This window comes from Coccinella septempunctata, chromosome 2, assembly GCF_907165205.1.
Source record: "Coccinella septempunctata chromosome 2, icCocSept1.1, whole genome shotgun sequence".
In the NCBI taxonomy this organism is placed as follows: domain Eukaryota; kingdom Metazoa; phylum Arthropoda; class Insecta; order Coleoptera; family Coccinellidae; genus Coccinella; species Coccinella septempunctata.
The window spans coordinates 10,732,406-10,747,230 of NC_058190.1; the positions used below are offsets into that span (position 1 = coordinate 10,732,406).

The 14,825-nt window shown below is 36.9% G+C and overlaps 2 protein-coding genes across 2 annotated transcripts; one reads left to right on the forward strand and one right to left on the reverse strand.

Annotated features, from left to right (window-relative positions):
- Positions 1 to 7,786: 7,786 nt before the first annotated feature.
- Positions 7,787 to 8,611, reverse strand: LOC123306962 (putative nuclease HARBI1). Its single transcript, XM_044889163.1, has one exon. The coding sequence runs from the start codon at positions 8,609 to 8,611 to the stop codon at positions 7,787 to 7,789; it is 825 nt and encodes a 274-aa protein (XP_044745098.1).
- A 5,206-nt stretch (positions 8,612 to 13,817) lies between these two features.
- On the forward strand, positions 13,818 to 14,324 carry LOC123306963. The gene has a single exon (XM_044889164.1). It carries the CDS (start codon positions 13,818 to 13,820, stop codon positions 14,322 to 14,324), a length of 507 nt encoding a protein of 168 aa, XP_044745099.1.
- Positions 14,325 to 14,825: the final 501 nt, after the last annotated feature.

The window sequence follows — 14,825 nt, forward strand, 5'->3', positions numbered from 1 at the left end:
CCTGTCTATCTTAATATTATATTTTCCAGGCATTTTTCCGACACCTTGAAACAAATCAGCAAACTCTTCCGTTGAGTCTTCTTTCTCCACACCATCAACTTAGCAATACCTATTTTTTCTATCCCCTCCAAACCTATAATACAAGGGGCATTACATTTTGTAATAAAGAACTTTGATGAATATGAATTGTTTCTGTATAAACAACTCAAATTGCCACTTCCTATTCCCAGCAAACACTGAAATGCAGTCACTGTACAAAAACTGTACTTCGTTGCTTCAATTGACTGCAGTTACGGTAATGCAATAACTGCACCAAAAAGGACCGTATATGTCCCGGTGGACTTTGCAGTTTCTGTACAGTACAAACTGCATTCGACATACAGCCACAGTTGCACTTAAAAAACAGCGATGGTAGTGCAATCCACTGTACAGCAAGCTGCAATTCAAATGCAGCAGTGACGTGCTAAAACTGTACAGCAAGCTGTACTTTAAATGCAGTATTCACTTTGCAAAAACTGCACAGATAGCTGCACTTCAAATGCAGCAGTTACGTGCTAAAACTGTACAGCAAGCTGTTCCTTAAATGCAGTAGTCACTATGCAAAAACTGTACAGTAAGCTGCACTCAAAATGCAGCAGTCCCTGTGCAAAACCTGTACAGCAAGCTGCACTTCACAGGCAGCAATTAAGTGCAAAAACTGTACAGATAGCTGTACTTTATATGCAGTACTCACTGTGCAAAAACTGTACAGCAAGCTGTATTTTAAATACAGTAGTCACTGTGCAAAAACTGTACTGCAAGCTGTACTTTATGTGCAGTAGTCACTGTGCAAAAACTGTACAGCAAGCTGTATTTTGAATGCAATAGTCACTGTGCTTAAACTGTGAAGCGAGCTGTATTTTAAATGCAGCAGTTACTGTGCAAAAACTGTACAGCAAGCTGTACTTTAAATGCACATTTTCGATTGATGGTTGCGAAGGTTGAATTAATCAAACGAAACTTTCATTCACTAAATATATAATATTAATATTTATAATATAAACTACATATATATATATTATATATATATATAAAAAAAACAAAACTAAAAGAACAAAATAATATAGGAATGAAAAAATCAAAATATGCTTGAAATGTGAAATGTGAATAAAAAATAATTTCAAAACGGAAAAAAAATGGTCATTTATAAAAATTGCACTTCATTGAGTAGTCTCTCTGCGAGCTTCTCTCTCGTAAACGTTTCTCAACCATGCCTTGATAGTGCCTTCCATTTCTGATTGAGTGGCATCTTCGCACCCTTTATTTTTTTCTTGTTGCCACTAAAAGCAGAGAATAAAGAGTAAACAAGAGATTATTTGAATGGTGTCACTGTAATACCTAAAATTGTCTTATTTATATAGGCAAATTTTGAAAAGGCTATTTTCTGGTGGCGCCCCGTCCAATTCAGTTGGCAACAGAAATTTTTTGAAAGTAAATTGGAGAGGATACTTCGACAAATGTCTTCTCTGCTTTTTCCTCCCATAAATCCAAGAATATTAACCTTAAAAAAGTAGATAATTATGAGTCCAAAATTAGTTACAATGAAGGAAATAAAAACAAAATGTATATGTTACCGGCAATGTGTAAAATCCGGCATTCTGCACAATGCCTAGGCCTTGTATAGAATGCCTGAAAAGGTCAGGCAATATGAAATATTATTAGTTTCATACATTGCATCAGGCATTCTATAGAATACCTAACGCTTAGCAGGCAATGTTTTAAGGTAAGATCAGATTGCATTGAAAAGGGAAGTCTTTGACCATTTAAAGGGCGCGTTCGTTCGTTGCGAATTAATTGAAATGGCGGCCGATCAACGAGTGCCTCTGATGTTCGTTTTAAATAAAAAGTAAATATTAAACATATCTTCTAGGATACGAAAACTCGACTACTTTACTATTTACGACTAATAACACTGATGAGTTATTACGATTTTCACAAAATGAGTTTTTAAAGCACGGTACGTGATCTTTCGACGTCACAATAGCATATTCTCTTCGATTCAATATTTTAAGAAAGCTGCAACTGTTAATAAGTTTTGTTCGGAATGGATTTTCAGGTATCTCTCCCTTCGGTCCTCCATCAAAAGATGAAATGAAAAAAAAATTAATGTATATCAATCATAAAATAATTTCAATTACATATCACAAAGCATAATATGGTACATATATACCATTCAGATAAGATGATGGATTCACAACTGAATAATTCATTTCTGACATTCCCGGCAGACCCTCAGGCATTTTATATAATGCCTAGGATTCAAAAGTGTCCACCCACATGCAATAACTCAACCTCGAATCAGAATTTGTGAAATCCGACAGGTCGATTTTTGTTGACAGATCATGTTCCGGATCCAGGATACAATGAAGCTCTTGTTTCTACTAGCAACCCACTGGAGAGGGTTGCAACCCCATCAGGAATTTGAATAGGGAGAGTGGGTAGTTTTGTAGAACAAAAGTATGTATGCATGGATTCAAATTTGTATGAACCTGCAGTTTGTGTTCTATAAAGTGAATATTCACAAAGTTACAGGGTGTTCTTTAAGGGAATTATGGTACCAGTAAAACCGAATGAAACAGAGATATTCTCATTTATCGTATAATTCCTATTGAAAGAAAAGTATTATCAACAATTTACCACAATAGATTGCATGCAGCCATAAAACCGTGATTATCTTTTGTTCGAAGACGAAGCTAAAACACGGCTTTATCTCCGCAATCTAATGGTGGGGAATTTGTGGTAAATTTTTATAAATGCTGTTTGTGAAAAATATTTTTCTTGCAATAGAAATTATACAATCAATTAGAAACATCTCTGAGATATCGATTGAAATTTATTCTGAGAGGATTCTGTTTCATTTAGTTACCTATCGGTACCACAATTACATAAAAACATCCTGTTACTTTGTGAATATTCAATTTTAGAACACAAACTGCAGGTTCATAAAAATTTGAATCCATGCATACGTTTGTTCTACAAAACTACCCAATTTCCCTATTAAGATGATTCCTGATGGGGTTGCAACCCTGTCCAGGGGGTTGCTGGAAGAAACAAGCCCTGTATCCCAGATCATGTCCCCCTGTCATAAAAAATTGACCTGTCTGATTTGTTGATGAGTTATTGAGGGTGGAATTGAATTATATTCAATTGTTCTCCTGAATAAGTTGATAATCTACAATTCTCCGAATTGTCTATCTTAATATTTTTGAAAAGTTTTTTATACAATTTCGAAGACATACAGTTAGCCTGAGCTCCAGTATCAACTTTAAGATAAACTTTTTTACCTTCTAATGTCAAATCAACATTCCAAGAATACTTTGAATTAGTTTTCAAAAAATTATCAAGAGACAATTTTGATTGAATACAATAAACAGGCTTGTTATTTCTGTACTTACACTGTTTCGAAAAATGATTCATTTTACCACAATTCGAACATTTTTTACCGTGGGCTTTGCACATACCAAAATTATGTTTGGATCCACATTTGGAGCATTGATTTATTGATAATATTAGTTTCATGACCTTCAAATTGATATTTTTTGATAATTGGTTGAGGTCAGGGATGAAGGAAATCAATTAGATGAAAATTCTGCCGACGTTTCTATTATATTTAGATCATCTCCCTGTAGGAGTGCTCAGCTGAGTCCCAGAGCCGGATTAACCCCAAGGCAAAAAGGGCAATAATTGCCCTGGGCGAATTCAGTATTGGGGGCGAATTCATTGTTAGTAACAGTATCTAAATACAGAAATCACTGAAATCGAAAAAACCGATTCCAAGTAATAGAAACATACTGTTTTGATCGATATCAGTCGTCATATACATACAATACACGGTGAATAGAAAGCGCACGCATCGAAAACGAATTTTTGCGGTATGGAAATAGACGGGAATGTGATTTTATTTTATTATTTCTGTTTTTATATTTCTAATAGTACTGTCGATTTACGCCATAATATATTTCATTGGACGGTGTTCATTGTGCAAAAGATAAAAGTGAATGGAATAAGAGTGCTTAGGCCAAGCAGAGCAATCACAAAGGCACACGAAGCTCAATTCAATTGTTGATTAAATTCTTTAAAAATTTTGATGCCCCCAAGTGAATTTCGACCTCCATTCCACGCTTTTCTGGTTGAAGGGGTTATTTTGCGATACATATTTTGGATATATATTGTCTTTCATAACTACCAATTTTTCTGTCTGAAAAATATGAGAAACGTTTTGTTTTTTTTTAAATTGAATATTCTTGAATTTTTCATCATGTTCAGGCACGTACTCACTGAAAAACGGTTAGTTCAACATCAATGAAAATCCCAACCCCAAATTTTATGACTTTGTCAGTGTGGACGTATAGCTAACGGAACCCCTGCGTCGTTCGGAGCGATCCGATAGTTGTCAGTTTTAAACTGACAGGCTCAAAGGAAATAACACTTGGTCTGTGGACGAGTATTTTGAATGTTAGTGTTGGAGTCCTTAAATTATTAGCCAAAAACAACGGCTATTCCACTAACATAATAGACAAATTTATCTTCAAAAAACAACAAACCAAATTGTTAACTTTAATTTATCCACCTCAATTTAAAAATAAAATCAAGAAATTTACGTACATCAATTACATCCCATCTCTCAGTGAAAAACTTTGTAAAAGAATCAGAAAAAAAAAATGAAATTGAATTTATATGTTCCAATAAGAAGAATTTAAGATCAATATTTTTTAATGGCAAGGATCGACTGATTAATTCGCAGTTAAGTGGTGTATATATGCTGTTATGTGATGAATGCCCTGTATTTTACATAGGTCAAACTGGCCGTTCTCTAGGTTAGACTTGAGGGACATAAAAGATCTATTCTGCAGAATAAATCAACAACTGGTTTCTCTAATCATTGCATTACTCTCAATCACTTTATAGATTTCAATAATGTAAAAATTCTACATAAAGGTGATAAAGGTAAACGTTTAGATCTTTTAGAAATTCTAGAAATATCTTCAGCCCAAAAACAAAATCTCCCAATTGTGAACGATCAATTAGATTTCCGCCTGTCTCCAATTTTAACATGTGTTTTTTGATTATTATATGAATGTGTTCTTTCTGTATTTATGTATTCAGTTTTGAAAATGGGATAAAACCCGAAACACGCGTGTCAACAAATATTTTAATTAAAAATTGTGAAACTAAGTCAAGTGTTTTCTTCTCTTCGTTTTTATCTAATTATACACCAGTTTGAAAACGAAGACACCAAAATGAATGCTATCCAATATAATTTATGAAATACCTTGTAAGGACTGTGAATATGTTTACATTGGACAGACGGGTCGGTACCTCGAAACGAGAATTAGTGAACATCGCAGGGACAGCATTAATGTGCACAACTCAAGCAAAAGAAAGGAGAATAACACGGCCTTAGCTGAGCACTCCTACAGGGAGCTTCAAGCTTTTGATTTCGACAGTAGAACAGTAATAGGACGTCAGCAAGTTTTAAAAAAGAGATTGATACATGAAATGGTATCAATTCAACAAAATAACAAATCCATTATTGAAAGGTTGGATATTGAGGGTTTGAATACAGCCTATTTCAATATAATTGCCAGGTTATAAGAAAACGGCTGAATTTATGGTCGTTAGGAAGGAAATTCCTTATGACTGTGTTTTGAAACTTTTTTGAATGATAATCAAATTTCATTATCAGCCTGCGCGCCGTATGAAATATTAACAGGTTTTTCACGGTGGTTGTATTTCAGTTCCCCTCATGTCTCGGTCCTTCATGTTACGTCCGTACCTGTACTTTATAATGACACCATTTTACGTGTTTTTTGAGTGGACAATAGGAGTCAACCGATTATGTGAGTCACCATTTTTAATTTTAATTTTTTTTTATTGATTACTTGTTCATTCCTGCCTATATTCATTTATATATTTATTGTTGTTTCATTTTATTTCATTCAAATTGTCAGTAAAGTTTCCTATATATGTATATATGTTTGTACTTTTGGATGGCTATTCAAAGTTCGTGATCCTTCAGGTTCGGGATCCCTGATTTTTTATTTTTGTTTGAGTTGGCCATTCTGTATTGTTGTGTAATGTCCTTGTATTGCTCTTTCATAGTCCCGAAGGTGATTTAAATATAATCGAAACATCGGCAGAATTTTTATCTAATTGATTTCCTTCATCCCTGACCTCAACCAATTATCAAAAAATACTGATTATTATTGTTCGCGTGCAGGTTGGATTTTTGATTTCTACCTCTTGAATGGATTTTTTCTTTCTGCCTTCCATGATAAGTGTGCATTCCGGATGTTTCTCCTCTTGTTCCGCTTAAAACGCTTTTTTCCCATACTTTGTGTTTGTTTATCTGCATTATTTCGTTGGAATTTTCATATTCTGGGGTATGACAGAGTTGTGAAAGTTGTTTATTTGTCATTTCGGCTGCTTTACATATTTCGATGGCTTTATTTAAGTTAAGATCCTTTGTTCGCAATAAACGATCTTGGACAGATTTATCGCGTATTCCTTGAGCCGTATTCATAAAACTGAAGGATATCCTTCTAAGTATAAGGTAGAAGTATAAGGTTTTGAGTTGAAGAAAAAGGTAAGAGTATAAGCATTTTCTTCTTCACGTATTCATAATGATTACCTTATACTTGCAAGGATATCCTTCTAGAAGAAGTAAAGGGATATTGGCTTGTGCGCCGCATCTGTTCACGATGGTTTGTTTATTTATAATACATATTTCTATGTTATTTGTATTATTGAAGCATTGGTATTAATTCGATCAGAGAAAATGTATTCATCAAGCAGCGATAGTGAAAGTGCAGAAAAAGATATTGTTACGACCGAACTGCAGTTTATAGCAGATGAAGTTGCCAGTTCCCCAATGATTTTGGAAAAATCCCAAATACCAAAAATGAAAGCAAGAAAGGATGAGGCTATTAAAAATGTTATCACAAAGTACAATGTGACCTTTGGCAAAGCACTGGATAACAAAGGACTTTTGAAGAAAATCAACAATATGAAAAGCAGGTTGAAGAAAAAAACTGATTTGAAAAAAACTGGAAATAAAGCAATAAAACTGGTGGAATGGGAGAGAAAGTTGTTGAAGGCTATGGAGGGTGGCAGTAATCCTACAATTGGAAAAATCGTAGGCACAATGCAAGTTGGTGTTGCTGATGAATCTCCTCAGAATAGGATGGGCGAAACTTGTACTGCTCGAGAAGAGGCTGAATCAGCCATGAAATCACTAACTAGTGTTAAGACTGTCGAATCTCTTGTACCTAAAAAAAAAAAAATCTGCAACAGAAGAGTACGAAACAAATGAAACTAAAAGACTTACTACCAAAGAGCTTCAACGGCTTGTTCTTTTAGAACAGTATAAAACAACTGAGGTTCAAAGGGAATATTATGAGAAAAAGTTGGAGAGGATGAAGCGCCGGGAGGAATCAACAGCAAATATTTTTGACGAGGGGGAGGTAACATACTACAATATGTAAAAAATTCTCCAAATTTTTCCTTAAAACATTATATTGACAATGTAGTACATATTATGTTAGATACTTTTAATTTTTTTGCACGACTACATGAAGTTTCAAATAAAATAAAAATAGAACTGTTCGCATAAGAATTTTAATACTTTAATTTTTGTTATTCGAAATTAGTTTTCTGAGAACCCAAAAAATTTCATATTATTATAACGTAAATAATAAAAAGACATTAAATTTGAACTTTTATTTTATACACAGTCTTATACCTTCATTCAATTACAAAAGTTGTTGATTACAATGCTCAAATTTCTTCTGATCTCTCGTCCTTGCTGTTGAAGAGGTACATCAATTTCGCCATTATCATTGTCATCTTCTTCTATCACTTCTTCAGTTACTTCCAAATCGATGTCTTTCAAAGTTTTTGCTACGTTATGAAGCACAAAACAGGCAACAATTATTTTTGGAACCTTTTCCAATTTCACTCGGCAAACATATTGCAAAATAGGAAATCGACGTTTCAGTTGACCGAAACAACGTTCGATTATAACTCTTTCTTTCTTCAAAAGTTTATTATAATTCAGTTCAGGGCCTGAGTAGGGATTTCTGAAGGGAGTCATGAGCCACGGCTCTATACCATATCCTTCATCTGCAAGTAGCACTACATTTTTTTTATTTTGTAAATGAACCCTTATTTGTGAATTTCTCCATATTCTTGAATCACGAACCGATCCAGGCCAACTGACATCCACACTAGTGAACATTTCTCTTGCATCACAAGTGGCTTGCATATTGAGTGTTGGATGGCCCTTTCGGTTGACATACTCATCACCATGACGCTTTGGTTTCAGTATTCCAATGTGGGTACAGTCAACTACACCTATTGCTGTTGGAAACCTATACTTGCTCTGCCATAAATGTTTCGCATCCATAAGTTCACTGCTGGTTGACGGAAACTTTATCCACTGATTTGATTGGGCAACTATACTGTCAATAACGGCAGTCACTGTACGAGATACCGTTGCTTGACTTACACCCAGTTCTTGACCAATGCCTGTCTGATACCCAGGGTCACTCAGATAGCGTAAACATATCTTCATTTTAAGGAGGGATGATAACGCACCTCCCCGAGTTCCAGAATTTATCCCCAAAAATTGGTTGGCAAGCCAATGTACATTTTCTTATTCAAACCTGTATAAATCTTTGAAATCTCGAATAGGAGTGGATGAACGCCGCTTGTAGTGTTTGATCTCTCTCAATTCCACAACATCTACCATCGCTACCACCGATCACTACACGAATGAGTCTGCTACTGATCACACTCAAAATTATTGAAGCATATCCTTCTCCTTCAGAGTAAAAGGTTATGCTTATGAATAAGCAAATACTTTTTCTTGAAGGATATGCTCCTACTCTATAAGTATAAGGTTTTACTCAAAATATTATGAATGCGAGCCGAAGGATTTCCTTCATTTTCTGCAAGTATAAGCTTAAACTTTTTTTTATGAATACGGCTCCTTGAATCAATCTGTCTTTAATTATCTATCTATCTATCAACTCGCCAAATTCGCATGTTGAACTCTTCTCACGCAGGTCGGTCACATATTCGTCAATTGTTTCGCTTAGCTTCATATCTCTGCTGAAGAACAGATGTCGTTCGAATGTGTCATTTTTTTGTTGGTTCGAAGAAATCTTTTTCCATCACTTTTGAATTTTTCGGGAAGCCGAAATTCTCATTTAAAGTGATGAGGAATTCAGGCAATGAATTCACAAGCCATTTCGACAACTAATGCATTAAAATCATTGAATGAGGTGATACAGTGGACGGACTGTAATCAAAATCGTATTGACTATTTCACAATACTGGTCCTACATAATTTGAGGCATACAATGGTTCAGATGGGTCTAGAGAAATCGCAGAAGCAAACAAAAATCACCTCATTTTTTGAGAAAAAACCTTGAAATATCAAAATTATTTGTATGTATCACATTAAGTACAATGAACTCTTGTGAATTCCACTAAACTATATCGTTTCATCTAAACTTCGTTTTAGTGAACAAATCAAAATAGTGAACTTGGCGTGCACTAATTGTCACTACGTTTTCCATAAGTCTGTGTAGTGTACGCGATTACACTGTCTCGTGTATTCATGACTAATGCTATGAGTCAGAAGACGAGAACCGCAGGTGTCGACGAGTCGACGATTAGCAGTTAGTTCGTGGATATTGCCGAGCCAGTGTCTACAGAAGTGAATTCTACAGTCTGGACTGCCCTAGTTTATGAATTAAGATGTAAATTTATGAAAGCAGTTCAAGAAGAACAAAGTTCACACAATAACTTGAAGGTAATATCGGTATCACACCTTTAAAGAGCTGCTAACAAATCCTATGAAAACCATTTTTTTACCTTTGTGTAAAACTGCTAGGGTTTTCTGTCATGGTTGTTACCATGAAGAAATAATTCGTACAGCTTCTATACCAGACAGTGGTAAGGATGATATCGAAAAAAGTGTTCAAACTTCCCTTTCGAACAGAAAAATATTTGGCCATAAATGTAGGAGGATGTCGAGAGAAATGGCATATATGGGGATACATATGCATATGTAGGTATACCTATCTATATTGAAGAATTAGAAAAAAAATTCTTGGATATATTTAAATCACCATTATGAATATGTAACATCTGGAATATTAATAACAACAGTACTTATTCCAAACGACGACAACAGAAGATTCTTTCTGTTCTGGTATATTGTTTCAGACATAATTTCGAGATGGAGATGGAATATAGTAAAGCTAGTGCATAATGAAAAGGAGTATGACAATGTACTATATTTAGTTATCATCATTGTATATACAATGAAGGTATTTTGTGACAATCGAAGAAAAAACAAATTTTTTACTTCGACGGAAAATAAATCCTTCAGTATTGAAAACTTATTCTGTGAACAAATCTACATCACTACACTATTCACGGGGAGACGGGTTTTTTACGGAGGTTGTTCCCTAACCTCTTGTATCATACTCCCAATTGTATGGTACCCCCTTACGCTAACCTCTGTTAGAACTCATACATATGCTATATTGTTCGATGACTAAAAATGTCTTATTTTGGAGAACAGAAAAAACATCAATAGCGGAAAAATGAATCATTTCGTTTAGTCACGGCCAACTAATAAATAACTAAAGGACGGATTGTCTTACTGCTGTTCATCAAAATAGTTTTTTTTCGAACCAAGTGCCCTGGCAAATTTAATCACACATTTTTCTGGTGGTACTGCTCATTCGCCCGCACATAGCTAGATGTCAATGAAAATTGCTGACTTTTACGTGGTGCCAAGAAAATTCAACATATGAGATTTTTCCGTTTCTTCTTCAGCACTTGACAGCACATCGCCAGCATCGCATTCTTTCAAAATATCGATGGAAAATGCTGGCTTTCCTGGGCTACATATAAGTTGGACCGGAAAATTCAATTTCCAATTTTTACAAATCTATATGAGATTTTTCAGTTTTTTCTTCAGCATTCGCGAGCATTTTTGATTTTGGAAATATCGATGAAAAATGATGGGTTTTCCGGGCTGCACATAAGTTGGCCGGAAAATTCAAACTTCAATTTTTACAAAATTTTATGAGACTTTTCAGTTTTTTCTTCAGCATTCGCCAGCATTTTGCTAGCATTTTCATCGAAAAAATTGTCTTGCCGAAATGCCACAACTTCCGGGCTAACTTGATAGACCTTTCAAAATCTATGTTTTTGATATTTTTTTGATATTATCAGATTTTGAATGTATTGGCTCCATTCTAAAATCAGTCGTTCTCGATCAATTCTAGTGATCAATAGTTTTTCTTTCGTTTGATTTTCTACACTCGATCGATATGCAAGGCGAAACACGCAATTTGACCCAAGAGGAATGTGCCCAAGCGGTAGTTTTGCGAGAAGAAGGGTGGACATACACAAGAATTGCAGAAAGGTTTGGCGTTCCCCATACAAGTGTGTCCAGAATGTTGCAGCGATTCAGGGAGACAGGTATGAATGTCCGAAGACCAGGACAGACGGGTAACAACTGCCATTCAAGAACGTTACTTAAGAGTTTCTTCGTTGAGACAACGGTTCGCAACCGCTCGCCTCCTTCAAATTCAGCTTGAGCAAACTCATGAGGTGCAAATTAGCACTCAGACAATAAGAAATCGCCTCAGAGATTATGATTTAAGGCCTCGTGTCGCGGCAAGAGGCCCAGCTCTTACCCCAGCCCATCGAAGAGCGCGTTTGGATTTTGCGATAGAGCATATCCATTGGGAAGAGGCCGATTGGGAAAGAGTTCTTTTCACAGATGAGTCTAGATTCTGAAAATATTGAAATTTCATATGGTGCAAAATAATAACCATTGAGTTCTTTCATCTCCATGTAAATTAATTTTGAATAGAGAATACCATTTTTTCTGTTATTATTGAGAAATACAATGAAAAAGCAGTATAACTCAACGAGTTATACCATTTTTGCACTTAATTGATGTCCTAGTGCTGTCTCCACGTCATGGTGGTTAAAATGTCTTTTTATAGATTTCTTCCCGGTAACGGGAGGCAGCAATGAATTAAAAATTTGAATTTTGTTCTTTGTTAATTATAGTAAAAGTAGGAAAATACATGCAAACATTACCGATTTATTTTATAATATTTCATAAAATTTTCATGACTTTCTTGGAGGAAATAAAAAAAAGAACACGCAACTCAATGATAATAATTATTCTGCATCTTCTCCAAAATCAGACAGAGGTCCATGGTCAACAGTGTCATATATTGTACATGCGTATTGAGTTTGAAAATTCAAAAATTCAAAATCTTTATTTCCCACAAGACAATAATTCCTCCAATAAGACTCCTGTCGTCTTGTCGAGAGGAGTCAGTCGATTGTGAGACGAATTAGGCCACCGGCCTACTGGTGAAATGATGAGATCAAGGAGCTAAGCAGAATATGCAATATCGAAAAGAAGCTCAACTAGAAGTTACATGGAGCCAATGATGAGGAGTACGCAGAGTCAAGGAGGAACCTAAAGAATGCAATACGAAGAAGCAAAAGAGGAAAATGGAAAGACCTCATAAACGACCTGGACGAAGACATATGGGGTCAAGGATATAGAATATTGGTGAAACGAATGGGCCTACATGCAAGAGAAAACCTCGACGAAGAAACAGAGGATCGTGTAGTAATAACTCTTTTCCCTACAAGAGATGTTTTAGAGACAGAAGCCAGAGGACCAGAAACCGAAGCAGAACCCTTCACAATGAAGAATCTCGCTGCCCAGAAAATTAAGAAGAAGAAAGCACCAGGGCCCGATGGTATAACGGCAGAAATACTAAAGATGATAATGGAAGACAACAGCGAGAAAGTACTAGATATGTACAACGGAGCCTGGCAAAAAGCAGAATTCTTGGACATATGGAAAGAGGCGGAGTTAGTCCTTATACGGAAGCCGGGAAAAACAGATACGGAACCCAGCAGTTTTCGCCCCATATGCCTGCTGAGCGTAGTAGCCAAGCTGTACGAGCACCTAATACGAGGAAGACTACTCAAGGAGCTAGAGGGTAAGCATATAATATCCGATAATCAGCATGGTTTTAGGAAAGCCAGATCCACGATAACGGCCATAGAAGAAGTCATTAACTATGCAAGATGGTCCAGAGGAGGAACCCATAGGACAAGACGAGTAACTATCCTCACAGCAATTGACGTAAAGAACGCGTTCAACTCCGTCGGATGGAAAAAGACCCTCGAAGAACTAAAGAACAAAGGAACATCTGACCACCTACAGGATGTAATAAGGAGCTACTTCCAAAAAAGGACGCTGAGGACAGCGCACAAAAAGGTATTCCTAACATGTGGGGTTCCCCAGGGTTCTGTTTTAGGTTCCACACTATGGAATATAACGTACAACGGGGTACTAGAGCTAGCCAATGACGACCCCGATACAAAACTAGTGGCATATGCGGATGATTAAGGCATGATAACGACGGGGAAAACAGAAGAAGAAGCCTGGGAGAAAACTGAACAAATGGCAGCTCGAGTTGGAGCCTGGTTGAGAAGCAGAGGACTGCAATTGGCTCCATACAAAAAGGGAAATACTCCCGCTAACCGGAAGACGGCCAATAGAAAGGACCAAGGCAACCATAGAGGGCGTAGAGGTAGAGGCAAAGAGGCAATTAAAATACCTGGGAGTAATTTTGGATGAAGACCTCACCTTCCTCCGACACATAGACTACGCCGTAGAGAGAACAGGAGAGACGACGAAAGTCCTACGAAAACTCATGCCAAGAATAGAAGGACCCGCATCAAGGAAGAGAAGAATACTGGTAGCCGCAGCCATTTCAAGATTGCTGTATGGGGCTGAAATATGGGCAGAGAGCCTTAGCACCTACACAACCGCCAGAGACAAGATTAGAAAGGCGCAGAGAGGAGTCGTGGTAAGTTCCAACAGAGCTTACAAAAATGTTTCAGGTATAGCAGCGCTCATCATCGCGGAGATGATACCGGCCGACCTCTTCACAGAAGAGAAAAGAGAGATTTACCACGACCGAATAGACAAGAAAGAAGCCCGAGAGAAGACCAGAAGAAAATGGACAGAGGAAATACGAAATCACAGAGGCGCCAGATGGACGAAGGAACAGATACAAGACCCGTTGAAATGGATGGACCGGGCACATGGAGACCAAGAACACGAAACCGTCCAATTCCTGAGTGGGCATGGCTGCTTTGGGACCTATAGGAAGAAAATAGGAAAGAGTAACAGCAATGTTGAAACTGCCAAGGACTAGACAAGCCGGACTACATCCTATTCTGCAGAAAATGGGAAGACACCAGGAAAGACCTGGCAAGGGCGGCAGAAGGAAACCCAGACTTCCAATACAATAAGCACAACATCGTGGACAAGATGCTTTAAAATGAGGATAAGTGGAACCTCATAACAGAATGGATCTGGTCCGTTATGAAGGCGAAGGCAGAATAAGAAAAAGAAAGAGAAAGGGCAGGAAGGTACGACTAATGAAATAGACTAAGTATGTTTCAGGCAACGACCCCGGAAAAAGAAAGATCCAGAAATGACGACAAGATGCAACCCAAGAAGACGACCCAGCCCGATTATGACGATCCCGACCCCAATTCCTCTCGCATTCCAAGGGCTAAAGTCTAGGCGACCAGTTCGCCGGAAACAGAGCTATCGAGAAAAGGCTTCGGATGGTTCGCAGGAGGAAGTGGCGTGGTTAACTATGGCTTTCTTGGCTCCTCTAGTCCGCGGACAAGGGGTAGATCCAAGAAGT